Raw genomic sequence first — 24,305 nt, 5'->3', positions numbered from 1 at the left:
TTAATTATAATCAGTTAATAACTTAATATTGATATAACATTGATTTTAATGCATAATTTAAATGCATTTAACTAGACTTGCAAGCAGGTATATTTGGGTAAAACTAGGTGTGCAACTCAGAACTGGAAGTACATTGACTCCACCATATAGAGCTTAAGCTGGTGTTTCTACACGTGATTATTTGTACATCTTCCTGCAGTGCACACTTAGATCTGCTCCATCCTTGAAACACAGGGGCCATGAATTGTTATTCATCTTCTACAAGAGTGGTGAAATATCTCCTGGTTTCATTACTGTTCTCTCAAAACCTAAAGAGCAGAGATGAATATATGCACAATGAAATCCCTTACCACTTACACATTTTAATACATGAAGTGACCTGAAGTGAGTAGCAATTGGATCTGGATAAAAAATAATATTAATAAACAACAAATAAACAAAAAAAAGAATAGCGTTCCAATTCTCTGTGCATTTCAGACATTATCGTAAATTCTCATAGCCAACAAAAACAAATACAATCGGGTTTAAAAAAAAAAAACATTTGTACAGTTCACATGGTAAATTTAGTGACTCTTGCTGCACTAAAGGAATTGGTGCTTAGTTATTAGTAGAAAAGGACATTATACTGAATTTATCAAGACAGCAGTTCAACATGGAGGACTGGGGAACAGGGGAAATAGAAATATATGTCTGTTGCAAATATAGGCCTGGTTCTCTTTGCCGCTGGGGGCCTCTAATTGAGAATTGAAGGTATGTTACTGCTCTTTGCAGTGATGTGCTGTTTGATTTGTTTCACAGGGTGGCATTATGAGGAGCAGAATACAGATAAAGGTGACATTGACAAGGTCTTTAATAAATAGATTGAATACAACTGATAAAAACAGAGGAAACTCAAGAAAACATCTTGGGGATCTTTGCCCATGAGCAAGGCACTGTGTTTGATACAGAGGAACTTCCCCTTCAAACTGCTTAAATGAGTCCCACATAAGTCCAGTGACAGTTCCAACAGTATGTTATAAAGTAAAAATATGGCAGATTATCCATGTGGTCCAATGTTAGACTCTATGGAATCCTGCTGAGACAGCATTGATTAGCACGTCATCGTCTGATGAAGGCTCCGTGTCTTCTGCTCTGTCACTTCAGTAGGTGTCTCAGCTGGTCCTGCAGGTTTTTAGAGTGCTCCACACTGCCAACACATGAGAGTCAGTGCAACGTCATCAGCTTGTGTTATGGCTTACTGTTGAGACAGTGATGTAAGATGTTTCTACTAAAGAACAAACAGTGGAGAGTTTAGACTTACTTCTTCTGGATGGCCTCCTGCCTGAGTGACAGACAGACAGTTTCAGTATTTAACTTCCACAGTTTGACATATTTTTACACATGAACAGCAACGGGTAGTCAATACTCACTGATATTGTAAATGTGTGGTGATGATGGACATTTTTCTCAGACTCTGGAAGACAGATGATAACCATGTTGAATTGTGTGAATTATCCCACAAATGAGAGCACATAACTTTACCTTTTATTACATCATGTAAGTGTCACAAACACTCAGTGATCAGAAAATGAGAAAAACCCTTTATAATGTAATGTAATTGAGACTCTCTTAGAGCGGTGTTGATATGACTCCATAGTTTTTGAGACTGTAGATTGTGGCGCTGTTGTCTTCCTTGATACTGAATAGAGTTTCCAATATTTTGTCCCCCCGTGCCGTGTTAAACAGGGCTGGATACTTACATCCTCTGAGTGCAGGATGGCGTCCTCCTGGATAACCATATTTCTGGCTGCTTGCCCAAGAAGCTTGAAGAAAAAAAAAAAAATCAGTTCATCATTTGATCTCTAAAATGTCACACAGTTTTTTAACCAAGCTGATGTCTTCACACTGTCAGTTCCATACACAAAAATATTCAGTTTAATATCACATAAGTCAAAGATAGCAGCACGTTGTCCCCACTGAGAAGGTGGAACCAGGAATCTGGGGTTTTCTGCTTGAAAATGACTTGAACGATTTACAGATTCTTAATATAGCTGCGAATTCATTTTCTGTTCAGTTGGTTTTAGCTTTGGTGACGTCAGTTACAACCAACAGTCTATGTGAACAGCTGATGATGGACAGGTGTCCAGCTGTCACTTCATATTCAGCACTGAGTATAGTTTGTTATTTGTGTTTGTTTGTATTTATTAGAAATATTATTGCAACACACCTTCACTAACTAAGCGTTAAACGCCTTCATCGAGGCCAACGAGCTACATGACAAATCAAATTATACAACTAAATCTGCATTAGCAGTATCAAGTTAACCAAAATAAAAACTAAAGCTCATTTCTCCACATGAAGTCGTACTGCTGGAGTCATTGGGGATTATATTGGCTGGGACAGTTAGTGGGACAGCTCTGTTTTGAATTGTCCTGTCGGTGTTCCGGTTGCTCTGTTAGCTCTTTTAATGAAGCTGCTAGTTAACGCTTTACGTTACTTTGGGGTTTTACCTCTTGGCTGCGGGATCCCTTCAGCACCTGGCGGGTCAGTGCGATCACATCCCCGCTACAAGAGCCCACTTTATCGGATAATAAGCCTTTGACAGACTGACCAAACCGCGGCTGGGACTCTGCTGAAGCCATTTTCTGTTTGGCTAGCTACGGTGCGTGGGCAGGGACAATATACACAGCACCGCGTCCGCTATTTGTTTCACTTCACATGTATCCTATGAATTTAGCAAAACTACAAGCAAAGCGGATAGACTTTCATTTTTATATCTATATAATGGTTAACATTTTAAACTGTCAGAATGCGGTTTAAGACGCATTCTGACAGTTATGAAAGATACATCTATATAGATATATCTTTGTAGACTGGCGATTGCATAGACTATAGACTCTCATAATGTATGTTTGAAAGTAAATTGTTACATTTTAACTATAAATAGGCATGTGTAAACTATGCATGATATTTCTGAATAATATTTTGCGCTACTATAGATTATATGGGAAAATAAAAGTATACAGTAAAAACTTCTATAACGGTGAAAAAATCATTCAGATCCTTAACCTGAGTAAAAGTAGAAATACCACAGTGTAAAAAAAAATACTCCACTACAAGTAAAAGTCCTGAATTCAACCTCAACTACTTCTTAACCATCAATACTAATGTAGGCTACTCATTATGCAAAATTACCCCTTTCATGATTATATATCATATTATTGTGTTATGTATTTAAGCAGTTGTTTGACTTGGGGCTGATTTAATTCTTTTATATATGGTTGGGTGGCTTAATATATACCAATGTATCATGCTTTATAAACTGATCATATGTTTTTTTATGTAACCTGCAAAGTAAAAATTAACCATATCTGTCAGATAAATGTAAATGGAGTGGAAATGTAAAGGAAAATGAAAGAAAGTCAAAATACATATAAATACATATACATATAAAGTACAAGTACCACAAAATTGTACTTCACTACCATAATGTATGCTAAATAGTTACTTTCCCCCACTGCTGATTACACTTTAACAGTGTCCATGTACAGTATATTGAGATGTTCAGTGAATCATGTATTGTCTTATCTTGTTTAAATTGGGAGGGCTTAAAACATTCAGAGTCAAGGATGTGGCATTGAAAGAGCAGCATAAAACGGTGGCCCTGCTGCAGCTCAGAGCCTTCTTGCACAGCTCCTCTCAGTAATGCTTGGCCTCCGCTGAGCCAGACCCCTCAGGGCCCTCTGCTGCAGATATGGCTTGGTTTCTGTGCCTGTGTGTGCTTTTGGTCATGTGCCTTGCTTTGTTAGTGTTGCAACTGAAGCTCAGGATGTCCCCACATGGCACCCAAGTACCTCCCCGCCTCCCATCACTCCCCCTTATTGGCAGTCTGCTCAGTCTGCGAAGCTCACACCCGCCTCATGTGCTTTTCAAGGAGCTGCAGGAGAAATACGGACAGACATACTCTCTGATGATGGGCTCCTACAATGTCATCATCGTCAACCAGCACACACATGCCAAAGAAGTCCTGCTGAAGAAGGGAAAGATATTTGCTGGGAGACCTAGAACTGTGGGTATACCTCTTCTTCATTGTCTTCATCATTTTAGTAGAAGCAGTTATAGTATGTGCACCACCTTTTTTGTAGACATTTATGTTTTCTGGTTTTTCCACCCTGTCCTATGTGTGATGGAGGTAACCACAGATGTTCTGACCCGAGATGGGAAAGACATCGCCTTTGGAGACTACAGTGCTACCTGGAGGTTCCACAGGAAAATAGTCCATGGAGCTCTGTGCATGTTTGGAGAAGGCTCTGCCTCCATCGAGAAGATCAGTGAGTACAGTTCATTCTACACTTCTAACAACACTGCTCCTCTCACTTCATGTTATACTGATTTTATACAGTACATGCCTCATAGATTACAGCTCTGATATTTCTGAGATGTATTGGACGTTCTGTCCACAGATACACAAGTGTTCAAGTGAAAGGTTTGTTCACCTAAGTTACAAATCATTTAGGATTTTTTTTCTTCCCTCTCATGCAGATAGTTTTGGTTTATTTGTCCAGGTTTGGAGATATCTGTCTTGTAGATTTCTGCTTCTGCCTTTTGTGGATCTTAAAGCACAAAATAATAAATCAGAAAAACTCAGCAGCTATGTTTTTCTAGAAGCATTTTCCAGTTGCTGTGGATAATCCACATTTTTTACTGTGAAGAGTTTTCATAGAGTTAGTTTCTACCAAAGACAAAAGTCTCAGTAAAAACTGTTACAATTTGGGTGAACTAGCCCTTTAAAATTTGATATTATCATCTGCAATTCAAAACTGTACATCATTCTACCACTGAGCATTCTGCTTTTTTCAGAAATGATGATATGACTATTGTGCTGTGTGAATTAATATGTGATGTGATTCTTGTCTGTACAATAATGATGATGGAACTATAGCGGAATCAAATTCTACCAGCTCAGCTGTGTGTTCACTGGGGAATTGAATTAAATTTTGGCTGGATGCAAGACATGCATAGGAAGACAGTGGGGGGGGGGGGGCTTTGTGTATACAGTCTATACAGTCTTTCAATTCAGGATTTATACCTGAAACTTTACAGTTTTTAAGATACATTACGCCTGCCATAATAAGGTTGCATTAATAATGCTCTATGCAATGAGGCAAGCTAAAGCTCTTTGGACATAACGTTAGTTGCATGCAGAGAAGTGTTTTATTGTGTGCCTGGGAAAAACAAACCCATTAAAGCCCCTGCATGTTCTCAGATTCATTTGATGGCAGGTAGGCAGCAAAAAAATACATTTGAAATGTAGATTAATTTTATGTGTTGCTCCCTGTGCATTTACTCTGTCCACATATGGGGCTATTTAGTGTAGGAACCCTTAAACTATATTTTTCTTCTCCTCAACAAATCCCATGAAAATCCCATGACCCAAACCAACAATGTGTTAATCCATGTCTCAGTACTTTCTTACTTCTCTACCCTGTTTGTGACACTCCAAACTATTGCTTCCTATTGAAAAAGTTTTAGTTAAAAAAGGCTCAATAATTTCCCAAACAGCTGGTAGTTTTTTAACAAACATTGCTCAAACAGAAGGAAATAGGGCATTTGTTGAGGACTATTCTCAGCGGCGGATTAATACATATTTGGTGCAGTGTATGTGGGACTGAGTCAAACTAAACTACAGTGTGTGTGCTCATGGTAATGACGGAACATGTCACCCAGGGCAGCAGTGTGGCTCATTGATGTGTTTTAATAGTTGGGGACAACAATGGAGCTCTATGACACAGACTTTGATTTCGAGAGAAGGTATTTAACACATCAGTAACTGAAGATGGTGTGTCCCCTTTGTCCTACTCAGTCTGTGCAGAGGCCCAGTCTCTGTGCTCCATCCTGTTTGAGGCAGCAGCTGTTGGACTGGCCCTGGATTTGTCTCCTGAGCTCACTCGGGCTGTCACAAATGTCATCTGTTCACTCTGCTTCAACTCATCTTACCACAGAGGAGACCCCGAATTTGAGGCCATGCTGCACTACAGCCAGGGCATCGTGGACACTGTGGCCAAAGACAGCCCAGTGGACATCTTCCCCTGGTTACAGGTAGATAAACACAAACATTAAGGAGAATGAAGCAATAAGCAGGAAGGATTAGGAACATAATTAAAGATTCATCTTGTGTATTTTTCAAATATCCATGTGGTTTTGTCAGGATAATTAACACTTAATTACTACTGATGTCTGTTTCAGTGGTATAAGACCATATTTCCCATAAATCCCAGAAAACTCTTGTATTTTGTCATGATTCATGAGTGTAGCAAATGGAGATATTTTTAAGCTAATACAACCCTCCATCTCAACCTAGAATCAAACAAGAAATATAAGGCTGAGAATACTGTATATAATGATTCTGCTAGTCATATTCACATTACAATGTGTAATGAAAACATGTACACTCATTATATCAAACAAATCAGTCCTCTGATTCAGGCCTTTCTCTGTCACAGATTTTTCCCAATGCAGACCTGCGTCTTCTAAAGCAGTGTGTTTCAATCAGAGACAATCTTCTACAGAAGAGATATGACGAACACAAGGTATGCAGCTTCTCACTAATTCTGTACACTGTGCTGTCACTATTGAGACCAAGAATCATTTTTCTCCTGAAAATTTAGTGAAAACCTCTTCTCTTAATGTCACATCAACAAATACATTTATTTTCATGGTTATTAGCTGAAATGTGACCTGCAACTTTTGAAACCCTATTTAACCATTTCAGCAGCACCATGTGTCCAGACAATACTTTATTTTCTCTAAAAAATAATTTTAAAAAAGTCTTTGTGTAGTTGTAAACCAGAGGCAAGTATACAATACTAAAAAGGGGATGTTACAATAATAAATCAATATATACTTGGGATTAAAAGGGTTTCTGTCCATTTACAAAGTTTACCCAACTCTCTAACTTCTTGGTTCCTTCTTAAAAATCTTGAACATTCTTATTAAAAAATATAAGAACCTTGCTGAAAATCAATCAATCAATCAATCAATTTTTATTTATATAGCGCCATATCACAACAAAAGTCATCTCAAGGCACTTTTCACATAGAGCAGGTCAAGACCGTACTCTTTAATTTACAGAGACCCAACAATTCCCCCATGAGCAAGCACTTGGCGACAGCGGTAAGGAAAAACTCCCCTTTAACGGGTAGAAACCTCAAGCAGACCCCGGCTCTTGGTGGGCGGCCATCTGCTTTGACCGGTTGGGTTGAGAGAGAGAAAGAGAGAGGGAAAGGGGGAGGGGGGACAGAAGAAAATCAATCATAACAGCAACAACAAGCACAAGCAGCAATAGCCAGGGAAGGATGCCATCAGGACTGTGAAGGACCGCGAAGGTTCGGCCCGGGACTCAGGTTTTCCTGTGAGATGAGAAAGCACAAAAAACTCCGGGGAAGAAGCAAAGTTAGTGACATGCATTGGTGTTACATGAATGCATACAGATGGAGAGGAGGAGGAGGAGAGAGGAGCTCAGTGCATCATGGGAAGTCCCCCAGCAGTCTAGGCCTATAGCAGCATAACTAAGGGCTGATCCAAGGCAAGCCTGGTCGGCCCTAACTATAAGCTTTATCAAAAAGGAAAGTTTTAAGCCTACTCTTAAACATAGAGAGGGTGTCTGCACCCCGGACTGAATCCGGTAGATGGTTCCATAGAAGAGGAGCCTGATAGCTGAAGGCTATTCTACTTTTAAAGACTGTAGGGACCACCAGTAAGCCTGCATACTGGGAGCGCAGTGTTCTAGTGGGTTAATACAGTATTATGAGCTCTTCAAGATATGATGGTGCCTGACCATTAAGGGCTTTGTAAGTTAGGAGAAGGATTTTAAATTCTATTCTAGATTTTACAGGAAGCCAATGTAGTGAAGCTAAAATGGGAGAAATGTGGTCTCTTTTTCTAGTTTTAGTCAATACACGTGCAGCTGCATTCTGGACCAGCTGGAGAGTCTTTAGAGACTTGTTAGGGCAGCCTGATAATAAGGAATTGCAATAATCCAGCCTAGAAGTAACAAATGCGTGAACTAGTTTTTCCGCATCTTTTAGGGACAGGATGTGCCTGATTTTTGTGATATTACGTAAGTGAAAAAAGGCAGTCCTCGAAATTTGATTTATGTGGGAGTTAAAGGACATATCCTGATCAAAGATAACTCCCAGATTCCTTACGTTGGTGCTGGAGGCCAGGGTAATGCCATCCAGAGTAGCTATATCATTAGATAATGTGTTTCTAAGGTGTTTAGGGCCAAGCACAATAACTTCAGTTTTATCTGAATTTAGTAGTAGAAAATTGCAGGTCATCCAGGTCTTTATGTCGTTAAGGCATGTTTGGAGTTTGTTTAACTGATTGGGTTCATCTGGCTTCACTGATAAATATAATTGGGTGTCATCTGTGTAACAATGAAAATTTATGGAGTGTTTCCTAATAATATTACCTAAAGGAAGCATATACAAGGTGAATAGAATTGGTCCAAGTACAGAACCATGTGGAACTCTGTGTCTAACTTTTGCCTTCACGGAGGATTCATCATTAACATGTACAAACTGAAATCGGTCTGATAAATAGGACTTAAACCAGCTTAATGCAGTTCCTTTAATGCCAATTAAATGTTCCAGTCTCTGCAAAAGGATTTGATGGTCAATTGTGTCGAATGCAGCACTAAGATCTAACAGGACAAGTATAGAGAGAAATCCTTTGTCCGATGCAGTTAGGAGGTCATTTGTGACTTTCACCAGTGCTGTCTCTGTGCTATGATGTGCACTAAATCCTGTCTGAAAATCCTCAAATAAACTATTGTTATGTAGAAAGTCACATAACTGATTAGAGACTGCTTTCTCAAGGATCTTAGATAGAAATGGAAGGTTAGCTATAGGTCTATAATTGGCTAAAACACCTGAATCAAGAGTAGGCTTCTTAAGAAGAGGTTTAATTACAGCTACTTTAAAGGACTGTGGTACATAGCATGTTACTAAAGACAGATTGATCATATCTAGTAAAGAAGTGCTCACTAAGGGTAAGGCTTCCTTAAGCAGCCTAGTTGGGTTGGGATCTAAGAGACAGGTTGATGGTTTAGCTGAACAAATCATTGAAGTTAGTTCAGGAAAGTCTACTGGAGAAAAACAGCCCAAATATATGTCAGGATTTACAGCTGTTTCTAAGGTTCCTGTGTTTGGGGAGAGAACGGTGCCTGTTGAGGGCAGGAGGTGGTTAATTTTGTCTCTAATAGTTAGAATTTTATCATTAAAGAAGCTCATAAAGTCGTTACTACTGAGAGCTATAGGAATACATGGATCAGTAGAGTTATGACTCTTTGTCAGCCTGGCCAAAGTGCTAAAAAGGAACCTAGGGCAGTTTTTATTCTCTTCTATTAATGCTGAGTAATAGGCGGCTCTGGCATTACAGTGGGCCTTCCTATATGTTTTAAGACTATCTTGCCAGACTAAGCGAGATTCTTCTACTTTGGTGGAACGCCAAATCCTTTCCAATTTTCGCGATGTTTGCTTTAATTTGCGGGTTTGGGAGTTATACCATGGAGCTAACCTCTTCTTTTTTAAGGGGGCGATGGAGTCGAGTGTTTGTCTTAGTAAGCCTGCAGCACTATCAATAAGATTATCAATTTGGGAGGGACTAAAGTTAACATAAGAGTCCTCTGTAGTATTGAGACATGGCATTGAATTCAGTACTGACGGAATTGCTTCCTTAAATTTATCTACAACACTATCAGAGAGACATCTAGTGAGGACATTTTTGTCTAATGGTGTATAATCCAGTAATAGGAATTCAAAAGTTATTAAAAAACTGATCTGATAAAATAGGATTTTTTAAGGATTATTATTGCACTTATATACTCACATATTTTACTACAGCAAGTAGGTCTATCTGCTAAATGCAAATCCCATGAAATATAATATATCCTATGCTTGTGTGTGCACTGTAAATGAACATGGTGTCCCTCCCAGGCAGACTACAGTGACCATGTGCAGAGAGACCTGTTGGACGCCCTGCTCAGAGCCAAGCGCAGCGCTGAGAACAACAACACAGCAGAGATCGGTGCAGAGTCTGTGGGCCTCAGTGACGACCACCTCCTTATGACTGTGGGAGACATCTTCGGAGCTGGCGTGGAAACCACCACCACTGTGCTCAGATGGGCTGTCACTTACCTCATCCATCACCCACAGGTTAGGCTTGGAGCAGCAGAGGCGTCAGCCTTCATTTAACCATACAGACACACTCTACCTGTAGCAGAGTACACCTGTGACATATTATTGCTCTAAAGTGTGTGTTTACAGTGACTGTTAACACTTTTTTGGCAGTTTTAAAGTTGGAACTTGTTTGACTTTACAAGCTTGACCAATTGGAAAAGCTAATGCAAAATGCCATAAGTTACAGTTACTTTAATGTCCACTAGATGCTGCTCAAATAAACTCTATTAACATTATTACCTGCATCCACACTGTCCACCATCCCATAAAGAGGAAAATGCCAAAAATAATATAGAAAAGTCTGAAATTCAGACAAACCCAGGGACTTGGAAAATTCTATGAATCATGTGTTTGTGATACCCAAACCTCAACCCCCTGATGGATAAGACAAAAACACATGTACATGAATATTTCATTAAAATAATGTGCAGGTTAAGGATGTCTGAGTGTGTGTGTGTCCATGTGTTCAGGTGCAGAGGAGTATCCAGGAGGAGCTGGACAGTAAGGTGGGGGGGGACCGGTCCCCCCAGCTCAGTGACAGAGGCAGTCTGCCCTACTTAGAGGCCACCATCAGGGAGTTGTTACGGATCCGCCCTGTGGCCCCTCTGCTCATCCCCCATGTGGCCCTCAGTGACACCAGGTACACTCATTCAGAGACATTCACCTCTGACAGGATGGAAGCAACTGACCAGTAACTGGTCAGACGACCAGTTATACTGATGCACTGGACTCATTATTTACTTTCTTTCACAGAAGACAACCCTAACCATAACCTGCCCACATGAAACCTCATGGAACACTGTTCCTATAGTCTCACCTCTGTGTGTGTGCCTCTTTGTAGCATCGGGGATTTCACAGTGAGAAAAGGAACCCGAGTCATTATCAACCTGTGGTCTCTGCACCATGATGAGAAAGAATGGAAAAACCCCGAGCTCTTTGACCCTGGTGAGAATCAACTTCTGTTCCATGTATCATATTTTATCCTGGAAAAAGTCTTATTGTTGAACTCAATAAATAACATGATTAATGATGATTATAAGGAGGAGCCCATTTCTGACAGGTCACTGACACCTCCATTGTTATTATGGACATAACATGACTGTTTATAGACTGCACTCAGCTGAGCCAGTTTCATTATAGTTCAACCCTGAGAAGATTACAACTCTGGGTAACTAAACATGTTGAGGAATTATGAAACTTAGTAACAAATGTCCAGACATTCATAGTTTGTCATATTAAATGTTCATTTTTATTTTATTCTTTATTTCTCTTATTTTATTTGCACAAAGGTTACAATAAAATATTACACAGTAAAAAATTATGTTAAATTGTGCAGGAGAGGAAGGAAGCGTGAAGGGCTTATACAAAGTCCTCCCCTTCATTTCAACAAGTCATTAAAAACATACTGAGTCATAAAACAATATAACATAAAATAGACAAAAAAAACCATGTATAGCAGTAAATAAGAGAAAAAGAAAGAAAAGAAAAAATAATCAAAACAGAAATTTGAACACTTTAAATGTGCATACAGACCCAGTCACAAAATTCTGTTTAGATAAAAGATTTTTTTTTAAAAATGTGTTTTAAATGTCACTTTAAAAGGATGACGACTTCAAAGTTGTACTTAGTGAATTCCAGAGAATTTGATTAATAAAAATTGATGATTGGAAGTGTGACAATAAGGTAAATGAAAGTCCTTTGATCGCCTCATTGAATAAGAGTGAATGTCTGACGATAAAAGGAAAATATTATGAAATGTATCTGGAAGGTTCTGCCTGTGATATATGAACATAAACACACATGTTAGAAGAGTATTTACCGAAAATATTAACAAAAGTTTAAATTTCTTCAATAAAGGTGCAGATGGCTCTTGGCTGGTGGAGTTTGAAATCTTGTCTGAAATCTTTATCTTGTGACCCTTTGGACAGCCTGACTGCTAAGTTATACTGTATTCTCTGAGTCTACATTAGTTCAAACTAGCTACACGTCAAGCAACTACAACGCACAATGCTGCTTACACACTGATACATCTGTATTAACAATCTATTATGTAATATGTAATAACATGCCAGTCATGGCCATTGTTCTGTAGAACTAGTATTAGTAGTTGTGATACTTTAATTCCATTTTGCTGATAATACTTTTGTACTTTTGCTTAGGTAGAATTTTAAATACTTTAAATACTTTTACTTGAGTATTTTACATGTTTGTATTGGTACTTTTGAAATAAGATGAACTGGCCCTTTAATTCAATTCAATTCAATTCAATTTTATTTATATAGCACCAAATCACAACAAAAGTTATCTCAGGGCATTTTCACATAGAGCAGGTCTAGACTGTACTCTTTAATTTACAGACCCAACATTCGCCCATGAGCAGCACTTGGCAACAGCAGCAAGGACAAACTCCTCTTTAACAGGGAGAAACCTCAAACAGAATCCAGCTCTAGGTGGGCGGCCATCTGCTTTGACGAGTTGAGTTGAGAGAAAAAGAAGGAGGGAGGGGGAGAGAGACAGAGAAGCATAATAACAACAGTAATAACAACGACAATAATAATAATAGAGATATGACTAGTATGACTTTAAGATAAGAGCTTTCCATTTTGTTGCTTATTCATTCAATGGAATTGAGAGGCTTCCAAGAACCATGCTTGTCATTTTACCTGTGTTAAGTAATTGTGATTCCCATGTTCCTCCTTTGCAGGTCGGTTCTTGAACAGTGACGGCACAGGTCTGATCATCCCTTCGTCCAGCTACCTGCCCTTTGGTGCCGGGATCAGGGTGTGTTTGGGCGAGGCGTTAGCCAAGATGGAGCTCTTCCTCTTCCTGTCCTGGATCCTGCAGCGCTTCACCCTCTCTGTCCCACCAGGCCACTCTCTGCCCAGTCTGGAGGGCAAGTTTGGTGTGGTCCTCCAGCCGGCCAAGTACAAGGTGATCGCCACACCCAGACCAGGCTGGGAGAGAAACAAACGCCAGGCATGTTAACATTGTCTTTGTTCGTCTTTGACCTCATGCTGTCATTTTCCTTTGTGACCCAGAGTCTGTGTTGCTTTTTTTTCCCAGCCAAACATACATCAGACATGCAGGAGTGATCTGTATGCAGATTTATTCTTATCATGTGATGTTCTGAGCATTATTTATAATTAATTTTACAACTGGTGATTTATTTGAACAAGTCCTGTCTGCTGCCATGGAATAATCTCAGTGTAAAAGAGGGAATACCACTAGTTTTATATTTAATAAGTACTCAGAGACTGGATCACTCCATCCACAGAACTGTAGCTGCCAGAATCAATGGAGTACAAATATTTTGATTCTGCAGGTAAGATTCATTTAACAGGTATCCACTGAGCAGAAGTGGGAAACAGATTCCAAGCAGCCATAAAGTCCAACACAAAAAAGCAAAACTCCAAAACTCAGGACGCAAAACGCAGGAAGGCATGATATTTGTACCTAATTTAAAATGTATTTAATACCTTTGCTTTATGATCAGGCTACTGTAAGGTGGTTTGATAAAAGAGTCTGCACTATGGGTGGATTTGGAGAATGTTGTTTCACTACATAGTCTCAGAGAAGAATCCATCACTACAATAAATGAAGGGACAAAAGGGAGCTCATGAATGCAACTATTTTTAAGAAACATGTTGGTGAAATAACCTCTTCTCCCCACTGACAGAAACAGTACATTCTCAGAGTTGAGACTGAAGATCTCAACAAACCTTCAATCTACACAAATATGTCCTTCTTTATTTATATTTGTGCACTGCAGCTCATCCCTTAATGTACTTAATAACACAAATTTGTTTTTTGCATGTACAGTAAGTTGCAAGAAACATGAATGGATCCATTAGCATCATCAGTGTATGTTATATTGTTGACCTATGATCAACTGTGTGTTGAGTTTCAGAATATCTTCAGTGAATGTTTCACTGTAACAAAATGAAGATGCGTATCCTGAAGTCATCACCTGTACTTTAACTAGGACTGTGTGTTTTTATATGTAATGCATTTTAAAGACATAAGCTAAGAGATGTTGTGAAGAGAATTGGAGAGTTAGGAATGATTGTATTTTAAGAACATGTACAATGTATAAATTAGCTTTTTTATGAAGTGAAAATCTTGGTCATTATGATATAGAACCACCTGTAGTTTATTTTTATCTGACTGGCTTGCAAAAGTGTGGAATTTAATTCTGAATGTATATGTAAAAGCTTATAATTATTCTCAATTGACATAAAATTCATATTTGTTGATGAAATTATCTCTGCTGTATTGACTCATGGTGCATTCAGGATCATGTTTCTCACTCACTAATGAAGTTAAGGTATTGTTTGTGATTCTGAAGTGTAGTGATTCTAATTTTCTGTCCTTTGCTGCTGGTAATAAAACATAATCTGAAAATGTATCACAATAAAAGCCACAATAAAAAGGAAGTGAAGGGATTGTGCCAAACTGGAAGGTTTTTAAAGTAAAAAATCAGCAGTAAGTAGTGAGTTTGCATTAACAGCAAACAGAGGCAGCATCAAATAAACCAGGAACTAAAATATAGTACATTAAAACAGAGAGAATCAGGAATAAAAGTCTATCTCTAATAATAGCCTGTCTCAAATAAAGGCTTGTATCTATCCTTAGATGAGATACAGTAAATGGTATTTAAATAAATCTCTAATAATACATGGGGGTATCTGGTATGAACAAATAAAGGCTGGTCCATAAAAAACGCAAGTAAATAAGATTGAGGGGTGTGGAATTACCTGCATTATAATGGCTCACATGATACATTTAGTATAATGTACAATTCAACAGCACTAATATCATCAGTACAACAGAGTCATGTACTCACCACGCTACTGTGTTTAATCATCACTTCATTCTATTCGCTTCTACTTTGCTGTTCTTTCATTTTGTGTCAACCTAACAATGAAAATCAACACTTTCTGCTGCAAATTGGTTAAAAACAGACTGGTGAGTGTGTCATGAGTCTGTTGTTACTGATTGAATTAGTGCTGTGGAAACGTACATTACTGGAGGATGTATTAGGTTAGGTTTGCATTAACAGCCAATTAAAACAGGAAGGCTTCTTTCTACGAAGATATGATCAAATATAACATTTATTTAGCTATATAACATAAGAAATTAGGGGGGAAAGTCTGGTTTAATATAAGGCTGTTTGAGACAAAGGTTTGTTTCTCTGCAGTTCAGGAAAATAAAGGCCTTGGTCAGTATTTGAGAACTTATGCTGATCGTGTAAATTCTTATAACCACGCAAGTTTTAAAAGCATCTTTGCTGTCTTGGGTCTTGAGAAATGTAACCAGTGCCTAGTGTAGCCTGCTTTCTGTCCTCTCAACATGTGTTCATGTGATCATGGCACTGCTCTTTATCTGTTTCTCTTGAATCTGATGCTTTTCGTCTTTCATGGTGAGTGGCCATGTGGAGTTTTTTGCAGGTCAATCAGCTGCTGTGCTGGTGTATGATTCAGTCAAATTGTTTTCCTATGTTGTAAAGACAAATGCTGCCTCTCTGCTGTTCCATGGGAGGGGGAATTCTCAGTGTACAAAGCTGCCCACTCCAAGTGTGTGCCTGAACCCCCAGCACCAGCAGTTGAAACCAGTTTTAAGTGTTTCCGTGCCTCTATAGTGAGCTGCTATCACCATTCATACACCTGTTTTGTTGGGGTATGCTGATTGACACGCAGAGCCCGCCCCCTGCGCTTGTCCTTTCTTTCTAATTGGTTCAACACTGGTGCGTATGGAAATCCCCCCGCGCGACCCTTGGCTCACACCTGACCGTGTCCAGTCAGCGGGAGAAGGCGCGAGGCCGCAGGCAGACCGCTGTACATCAGCACGGTCTCTCTCTCTCTCCACCGGCGACAGCTGCTTCCGTTAACCGGCGGCTGTGGACCAGCGTCACTCAGCTCCTGTGAAGAGGGCGACAACATGCCGCGGTCCTTCTTAGTAAAGAAACATCAAAGCTGTAAGAAAGCAAACTATGGAAGGCTGAATTCAAACACAGAGGGTAAGACGCTTTCTATTGGCCACATCATTCGCGTGATTCATTTTATTTTAAAAAGAAGAATTTTAGAGGAGGAAAAGTTAAAAAAAAAAAAAAAAAAAAAACTCTGGTAGGCTATTTAAGTGGAGTTTTGAAGCAACTGTGACTGCTTTTTGAGTAGGCCTATTTATATTTTTGACTATTCTTACAAAATGGAAATTCTCATGTTGCCTAAAGTACGCCTAAAAACTTACTCAAAAATAGATAGAATATGATACACAACTGTTGTTTATATTACACAACAATATTACACCTGGACCTGCTACATTACTGCTTACAAATTAGTACAAAAATCATTCAGCACTCCAAGCCTCATGATGAGTCATTTCATTTTGATAGTTAAGTGCATTCTACTTCATTACTTCAACTTAACTTTGTTCTTCCTTTAAATTTTGAATGATAGGACTTTTATTTAAAATGGTTCAGTGTTTTTTATGCTTTCAGTTGTTTGAATCATTTCCCACCTACTGGTAATTTCCAATGAATTGTTTCAGCTTAATATATAGAAAGCAGCATTTTTTGGGGGGGTTGCACCTAATTGTCAGAGATGATTGTCAACAGAGATAAATAAACCTACTTTCTGAAATTAGAAGGTCAGGTTTTGTTTTCAAGACTCAGAGGCAGCCCTATATTTATTTATAATACATACTTATAATGTTTTAAACAAACTTTCCCAGTTTCTTTTATTTATTTTGACCACTTTTAGAAATGTATGTAAATAAAATAATGCTGTATTAAGGGAAATGATAGATTTGTCTGGCCACAAACAAAATAAAAGTAGTTTTGTGTTTAGCAGGTGCAGAATCCTTCCCAAAAGAGTGAGAGCATTGTCCCTAGGCCCTTGAGAGACCAGAAGGGCCCCATTAAGAAGCCTCAAGAGCCTAAGTAGCGGCCTTCCAGGCTCCTACTGACAAATCCCTCCTTCAACCTTTGTATTTGTTCCAATACAGTCCTTAAAGCGAGCATGAGCCTCCCCCTCCCCATGCCACTGTATTGATAAACTTCCATTACCATCAGAATGGGGACAAGAAAGAACGGCTGGTAATAGGACTGAAATCATATTCATTTTAAAGGAAAAACATAAAGTGATGTAAGCTGCACAAGCTTGATCTTGGATTTTGCCTAAAATGGACCACTGCACCTAAAAATGTATCTTATTGATTTGACTGTGTCTGTGTTTATGTGTTCTAAACTGTCTTTGTGGAACAGTTTGAGTTTTTGGAGTTGGATTTGGGGTTTGGATCAAAATTGGAATTACATAGTTCTTCTCTCCTTCCACATGGTGGTGATATCAATTTTATTCTCAGAGACAGAATATCATACCTATATCGCTGAAATCTGGGTATACTTTGGAATAAGCATTTTCTCAAATATATGTTGTTTTAACACACACAGTTGTACAATAATAAATGTTATATTATAGCATAAAAGTATTGACATTTGATACCACAGTGATACCGCAAAGATAACAGTAATCTCCACAGTAACAAATGAACCGTGGAGTAACAAGTCAACAGCTGCAAGTGAGACTCTGTTAATAAGAACAACTGCAGGCATACAATCATGACAGCATGTGGAGCCATAACATTTATTTTTAATAAGTGTATAGTGATAATTAATTTATAATAAATATGTATGTACTTTTTGTGTACTTGAATATTTCTGTTTCATCTTTAATTTATACTTTACTACATTTATCTGACAGCTGGAGTTAATAGTTACTTTACAGAAAAGAATTCTACATACAAAACATTGTTAGTTTAGAGCCCTTTTCACCTCAGTCAGCTGCTTTTGGTAGCCTTCAACAAGCTTCTGGCAGAATTCTTGTTGGACCTTTGACCTCTCTTTGGCAGAACTGATAAGAGTTCAACCAAATCTGTTTTCTTTCATAAATTCATCTTTTCAGGGCAGTCAGTGAGGTTGAGGTCAGGACGTTTAGAAGACTTTTCCAAAAGCCTAATTTTAGTTTGATTTAACCATCTCAAAACCACTTTTGATTTTTGTTTAGGGTCATGGTCCTGTTCCTCACATTTTATCCTCCAAACATACTGCTTGTCATTGTGGCCAAATAACTGACCACAAAACTCTCCTCCATGTGATCAGCAACAAACCTGAGTCGAGCTTTGAGGTGCTGATTTTGGAGCAGAGGTTTCTGTCTTTCACTGGTGCCTCTCAGCCCATGGCAGTCTAGAACATGATTAACTGAGGACAGTGGGACCTGTGTTCCAGCAGCATCTACATTATGTGGCAGACCTGTTTTTTGGAGATTCTTGGATTATATTATGGATCATCCAGACCAATTTGGCAAAGAGACCACTGTACCCAGTACTTTGTAATTAAACAATTTAAGTTGCTTTGAGATGGCCCCTTTCACTTTCTCAGATCTGTGCTGAGCTCTGTGGACTCTCTACCTAACATTTATAAAAGAAACCAAACATTTGTTATATTTTGTGACAAAGAAGTAAATTTCCCAATCATTCTGTCACAGCAAACAGAGCAGAAATAACTGAAATCCCCAAACTGCCATAAGTGTCCCTGACAAGTGACCACAACTGTCTGACAGAATTTGAATACAGGACTCTTACTTTATACCTTATTCTTACATTGTGATGCTGGTTCTTTTACATAATTAAGGATGTGAAGACTTCTTCCACCAATACGTTGTCCTTATCAAATAATTTCTGAAATCAGGGAACACAGTGATGTAGCAGAGGAAAGCTGTGTGCACACAACAGTAACAACAGTAAGTACAGTAGGTCAAGGCTGAAGCAGGAAGTTGGATTAAAACAGACACTAGTGGTATTATTGTTTCTGATAGAAAGTGTGTGTGTGTGTGTGTGTGTGTGTGTGTGTGTGTGTGTGTGTGTGTGTGTGTGTGTGTGTTTCACAGATGCCCCTTTCAGCACCCATGTAGACTCTCTGCAGCACAGCGACAACCTTCCTCACCATCATCGTCCAGTACCGAGCCCACAGCTACGGCAGAGGGCCCACTCTCTCTCCACCTCCTCCTCTTCCTGTCCTTTTTCTCTCAGAGGAGACCGATTGCATCTTCCACCCTCTCCAAACACCTCCCCTCTCTCCTTGTTAGGTTCCTCTTCAGAGGTTTACAGTCGAGGCCCTGCAGAAGCCTACAAACCAGCTGAATCGTGTGCCAAACTGAACCTGGAAGTCCAGAGTATGACAGCAGATCACAGGAGGAGAGAGAGCCTCCTTCCTCCATCCCTCCCTCTCCTGGCCCTCCTCCCTGGCATCCCTCCTGGCAGCAGCAGCCACGAGAACTTTGAGTGTTTGGACTGTCATAAAGAGTACTTCTTCTCAGGCTTGGCCAAACACAAGCAGCTCCAGTGTGAGTGGAGCACTAAGAAGTACTTCAGCTGTAAGTACTGTGAGAAGGAGTATGTCAGCCTGGGAGCACTCAAGATGCACATCAGGACACACACACTGCCCTGTGTGTGTAAACTCTGTGGCAAGGCCTTCTCCAGGCCCTGGCTGCTTCAGGGACATATACGAACACACACAGGTCAGTGAAACACACACACATTCACTTTCATTTTAGGGTGCCTTAAGCTCAGTAGAAAGTTACACTCTTTATTAAAGGGACACTCCACCAATTTTACACATGTAGGTCACTTTACTAGTCAGGTTTAATTCTACTCAGCCTGTAGAAAGAGTTGTATAATGTCTCCTGTGTAGAGGAGCTTTTTCATGTCTGAGAAAATATACCCAGATGATGTCATAGTGATGTCATCAAGGTTATCTAAGCTCAGACTTGGAGACTGCAAATTTACAACAGCAAGCCTGCGTTACAAACTGCATGACATTTAAATGATATGAGCATTTATGAGCAGGGAGGGTCTAACAAGAAGATGCTATTGGTTGCATTATGGAAAATGTAGATCCAGTGTTTTTGGATCTAGAATCACACTAAGGACAAAAAGTCAAGATATCTCAGCCTCTGCTGCTTTGATTTTTGACCATTTCTATTAAAAAACTGTCTCTTATGAGTCTCCCAACTTTATGGAAGAGGGATATTTAGTCACTGGAATATTTGAGAGCCTGGGAGAGAAGTTCAAACCCATATAGAATTCTCACCACCACACACCTGGCCAATCACTGTGTAAAGCTTGATTGTTGGTGTTATAAAAACAGGGAATTCATGGGGAACTCCCGCTCCCACCCCTCTGTCATTATGACTGACATGAATCTCTGTGTGTTCTGTAGGAGAGAAACCATTCTCTTGCCTCCACTGCAGCCGAGCCTTTGCCGACCGTTCCAACCTGCGAGCTCACCTCCAAACCCACTCTGAAGTGAAGAAGTACCAGTGTGCAAGCTGCTTCAAGACCTTCTCCAGGATCTCACTGTTAGCCAAGCACCAAGAAGCAGGATGCCCGCTGTCCTGACAGCCTTTAAACTTCAATACTGCAGAGTCAGCCTGCTCCAAAATACACTTCTGTAGAGTCTTACTGTTGGCTGAACATCAGTAGTGTGGCTGCTGTCTGATGTTGGACAATCTCCAATGACCCTCTGGGATCTTTGCATCACTTGGTGTGTGGATCACAAAATCTGATGCCTGAGCAGTTGAACAAATGTTGTGTCACTTGATGTCTCTTTGATGTGATGACCGCCAGGGGAAGCCTGACAAAATTGTGTATTAACATCTGTAACTTCCTCTCAGAAACCATTTGCTTAGTTGCCAAATGTATGTATACAAACTAACATTTTATAATAAGAGTTTAGTGTTGCACAGATTGAGAACACCACAACTGACTCATAAATGGAGCAGCCACAGGTGTATATTGATGATCTTTCTGCTCATATTTCCTGCTATTTAAACTGTTCAAAAAAACTAACAGTGATTTTAGAACTGACTGACAGACTAGCACTAGTACTCTCAATTAGGCCAAGTGTTTACTAGACTGTCTCAGTCATCATGGAATCTTTTCAGGTGGAATTTCTTCTGTGGTTTAGGAATTGATTTATAGTCCAGTGTCAGATCACCTGTTGATGTTGCCACCACAATACTACTGGATGTACCACAAATGATCAGGCTGTATTGTGTTTTACTCATAGTCCTCACAGTAACTGTTTTTAAGCTCTGTCATTCTCTGTGACAGAGTGGTGATTGTGGTGAGCAGAAGGTTTGCAGTGGAGATGTGTGTTAGATGCATGTTTCTGAAAAGCAGCAGATTACAGAGTCTTTCTACAGCCTGCTGCATGTTGTCTTCACTCTCAACAATCTCCACCATCATCACAGACTTATAGGAGAAAATAAGCAGCCAAGCTGACCAATTACAGTTCTTAAAGTTTCCAGGTGGTATCTCTGTAGTTCCATGTTTGAGGAGGTGTACACTAGGTACAGTGTAGACTGCAGTGTGTGTGCACAGGTGCCACTGCCATGTCATAACTGCTTAATGCACAACTATAAATCCAGCTTTAGTCCACTGTCTTGAAAAGTGAGCATTCAAATGAGCCATACCATCACTCTGGCCAACATCTAGACATGTCCTTCAATAAAAACAACATGTAGTGGACACCTGGCTCTACCTAGATATTACCATTGGCTGTGTTCAGGGTCTGTATGGACAGGCTGTTTCTGTCTGGAGAAAGGCACACATAAATTGGGACTATGAGAAAAACAGAGAGGAAATTTCATGCTATCACCCACAGTGTAGTCAGAGGGAGGGATTACTGAGGTCAGAGAAGTATTATGTCACCCTAATAAACAGCTGTGGGAATCTCTGCATTGATGATCACCCTGCATCAGGCAAACCTAGTAAGACCAACTGATCAAAGTCAATCCAAAGACACAAAGTGTTACAGAGAAAACTGAATTAACACCAAACTCAAGTGATGGTCATGTTACATTTATTCAGGTCAGGCTTCTCTCTCATCAGCTGGAGTAGCAAGTAGCAGACTGAGTATTCAGTTACATTACGTTAGCATTAAATCACAATAAGATTTGATATACTGTATGTCATAAAGTTGTTTTTTCTGCATAAAACTGCATTTTGTTTGACATGATCTTAAACTCTGAGTGACTAAAACTTTAGAAGTACTGTAAAAGCTTTGTGCTCTGTTAAAACAATGTTATGTATATTTTTGTATTAAAATGTGATTTTCAGCAGATAAGTGCTTGTTGACTGATAATAAAATCCTGAGCTTTGTATGTATTTGTTTCAGTGAGTGACTGTGTGGAGCATGAAATGTTGGTGTCAGTAGGGCAATTGACAGGAAGTCGTCTCTACACTGAAAGTGATATATCCAAAGGCATGTTCATTCTAAACATACAATTTTACATTCATTCTCATCAGTCTCCTGAAGGACTAACAAACATTTAGAAAGTATTCCCTATCTCATAATACATTTGCACCTTTTTGCTTGCGTACACACGTACACAAACATGCTGTTGATAGATTGACTCTCAGTCATGCAGATCACAACCACCTGAGTGATGAATGTGTCTGTGTCTATATATTGCTTGTTCTGCTTTGTGATGTTTATTTACCTGATCTCTGTTGGATCGAAGCTTTGCTCTGTTGAATTCAGCTGGCTGGGAGCTGTCAGTGCCGTGTGCACATCTTTTTTCTGACTTTTACCTTCAGCTTTTTTGATCCAGCACCTTTAGAAGATTTTTGGATGTGCATGTCTTACTCTCTGTCAAACTGTCTTAAATCACTAGTCCAAAGCTAGTTATGACACAGACTTTGGAAGAAGTAAAGTTACATTACAACTTTTGACAAGTGATAACTCATGACAGGGTGAGAATGAAAGTGCTGTATAGCCATTTAGCACTAGCCAGTGTTAGTTTCCAGACGAAATTTGCTTGCATATCATTATCACTCAAACATTATAGGGCTGGCAAATAGATGAAATGGTTATTTAATACATAATACAGGTTTTAAGATTTCTAAAGAGGAGCACAGAGACTGTTCCTTTAATGTGTACAGATAAGGGGGGCTGTGAGAATCTACTGTAAATCCTGTGTAAGAGGCAAAAATCTGTTAGAGATGGCAGTTGAAAAGGGACTCCACTGATTCCCCATGACTCATGGGGAGTAGGCTACTACTGAGCCTGTGTCTTCTGTTAATCAATGATGTCATACAAATGTCATCAGGGCTATCTAAGGTTGGCTTGGACACCACAAATTTAAAATAGATAACCTGCTTTACAAACTGGGAATGTATAGTTTGAAAGATATTTTTTGGAGCTAAAGTCAGGATGTCTCCACCTCTGCTGCTTCCATTTCGACTATTCTTTTTAAAAATCTATCTATCTATCTAGTGCCCCAACTTTATGGAGGTGTGCATGACCTTTGACCTCTTATCAGTGGATGCTGTGAGTGCTTTCAGTCTGATGTTCACACACAGCTGATGTTGTCTGTTTCTGTGTTCATTCAGTCTCTTGTCCAGGGACAGCGTCCTTGCTGTTTCATTCATGTAACTGTCACATGTGATGTCATGGTGATGTCATATACCACTCCAATCTTCCTCTCAGTGGGGGCTCCTGTCTTTAGGTGTTAATGGTTTGTGGTAAGTGCTGACTCCTTGTGACTTTAGGACTCTAGCTAGATGGAAAGGAAATATATTGCTTAATGCAGGTTTAGGAAATGTGTGCTTTGGTTAAATGGGTATCATCTATATAACAATGAAGGTTCCAGATACAGTGAACAATGCAACATGAAGCCATCATGTACAAGCAGATTAAGAGTGGCCCAGGAAGCTGCCATAAAGAAATTCTAAAATCTATATTTACATAATAAGAATTATCATTATCCATCAATAAACTAGGTGTATTGCCTTGGGCGACAATGTGCACCTAATCCAGCAGTTTGATAAAAAGATGATCCACATTTTCCACAAGCAGCAAGGTACTTGACTTGCTGTCACAATGTTGCGAACACTTGCCCTGCCCTACACCTGTAGCAGGAGTCTGAGCACCTGTTGTTTGCCCACCAGCATGGCTCTGTTGTGATGTAATGGAATCCTATGAATAGTAACTGTCTGTGGAACAAGGTCTAAATATTCCCAACCAGT

General features: G+C 39.4%; 3 protein-coding genes across 4 annotated transcripts; 2 read left to right on the top strand and 1 right to left on the bottom strand.

The window, feature by feature from the left end:
• Window positions 1–832: 832 nt before the first annotated feature.
• Window positions 833–2,650, bottom strand: borcs7 (BLOC-1 related complex subunit 7). The gene is made up of 5 exons (XM_067609265.1): window positions 2,490–2,650; window positions 1,740–1,802; window positions 1,410–1,453; window positions 1,301–1,321; window positions 833–1,186 (listed from the first exon to the last, which is right to left on the bottom strand). The coding sequence occupies exons 1-5, from the start codon at window positions 2,619–2,621 to the stop codon at window positions 1,135–1,137; spliced, it is 312 nt and encodes a 103-aa protein (XP_067465366.1). The 5' UTR covers window positions 2,622–2,650; the 3' UTR covers window positions 833–1,134.
• A 996-nt stretch (window positions 2,651–3,646) lies between these two features.
• On the top strand, window positions 3,647–14,481 carry cyp17a1 (cytochrome P450, family 17, subfamily A, polypeptide 1). Its single transcript, XM_067609262.1, has 8 exons — window positions 3,647–4,048; window positions 4,172–4,310; window positions 5,843–6,078; window positions 6,483–6,569; window positions 9,978–10,196; window positions 10,691–10,860; window positions 11,062–11,165; window positions 12,925–14,481. Exons 1-8 carry the CDS (start codon window positions 3,734–3,736, stop codon window positions 13,203–13,205), a joined length of 1,551 nt encoding a protein of 516 aa, XP_067465363.1. The 5' UTR covers window positions 3,647–3,733; the 3' UTR covers window positions 13,206–14,481.
• Window positions 14,482–15,754: 1,273 nt separating this feature from the next.
• LOC137196577 (zinc finger protein SNAI2-like) lies at window positions 15,755–22,341 on the top strand. 2 transcript variants are annotated; one of them, XM_067609264.1, is made up of 3 exons: window positions 15,755–16,236; window positions 19,361–19,792; window positions 20,494–22,341. In XM_067609264.1, the coding sequence occupies exons 1-3, from the start codon at window positions 16,158–16,160 to the stop codon at window positions 20,670–20,672; spliced, it is 690 nt and encodes a 229-aa protein (XP_067465365.1). In that variant the 5' UTR covers window positions 15,755–16,157; the 3' UTR covers window positions 20,673–22,341. The 2 variants fall into 2 exon arrangements, with proteins under 2 accessions (XP_067465365.1, XP_067465364.1); XM_067609263.1 differs by having other exon boundaries at window positions 15,765–16,236; window positions 19,163–19,792.
• Window positions 22,342–24,305: the final 1,964 nt, after the last annotated feature.

The sequence above is a fragment of the Thunnus thynnus genome, chromosome 14 (genome assembly GCF_963924715.1).
Source record: "Thunnus thynnus chromosome 14, fThuThy2.1, whole genome shotgun sequence".
NCBI lineage: Eukaryota > Metazoa > Chordata > Actinopteri > Scombriformes > Scombridae > Thunnus > Thunnus thynnus.
Note: the sequence above shows the minus strand (reverse complement) of the source record. Positions and strands in the feature narration are given on the sequence as shown.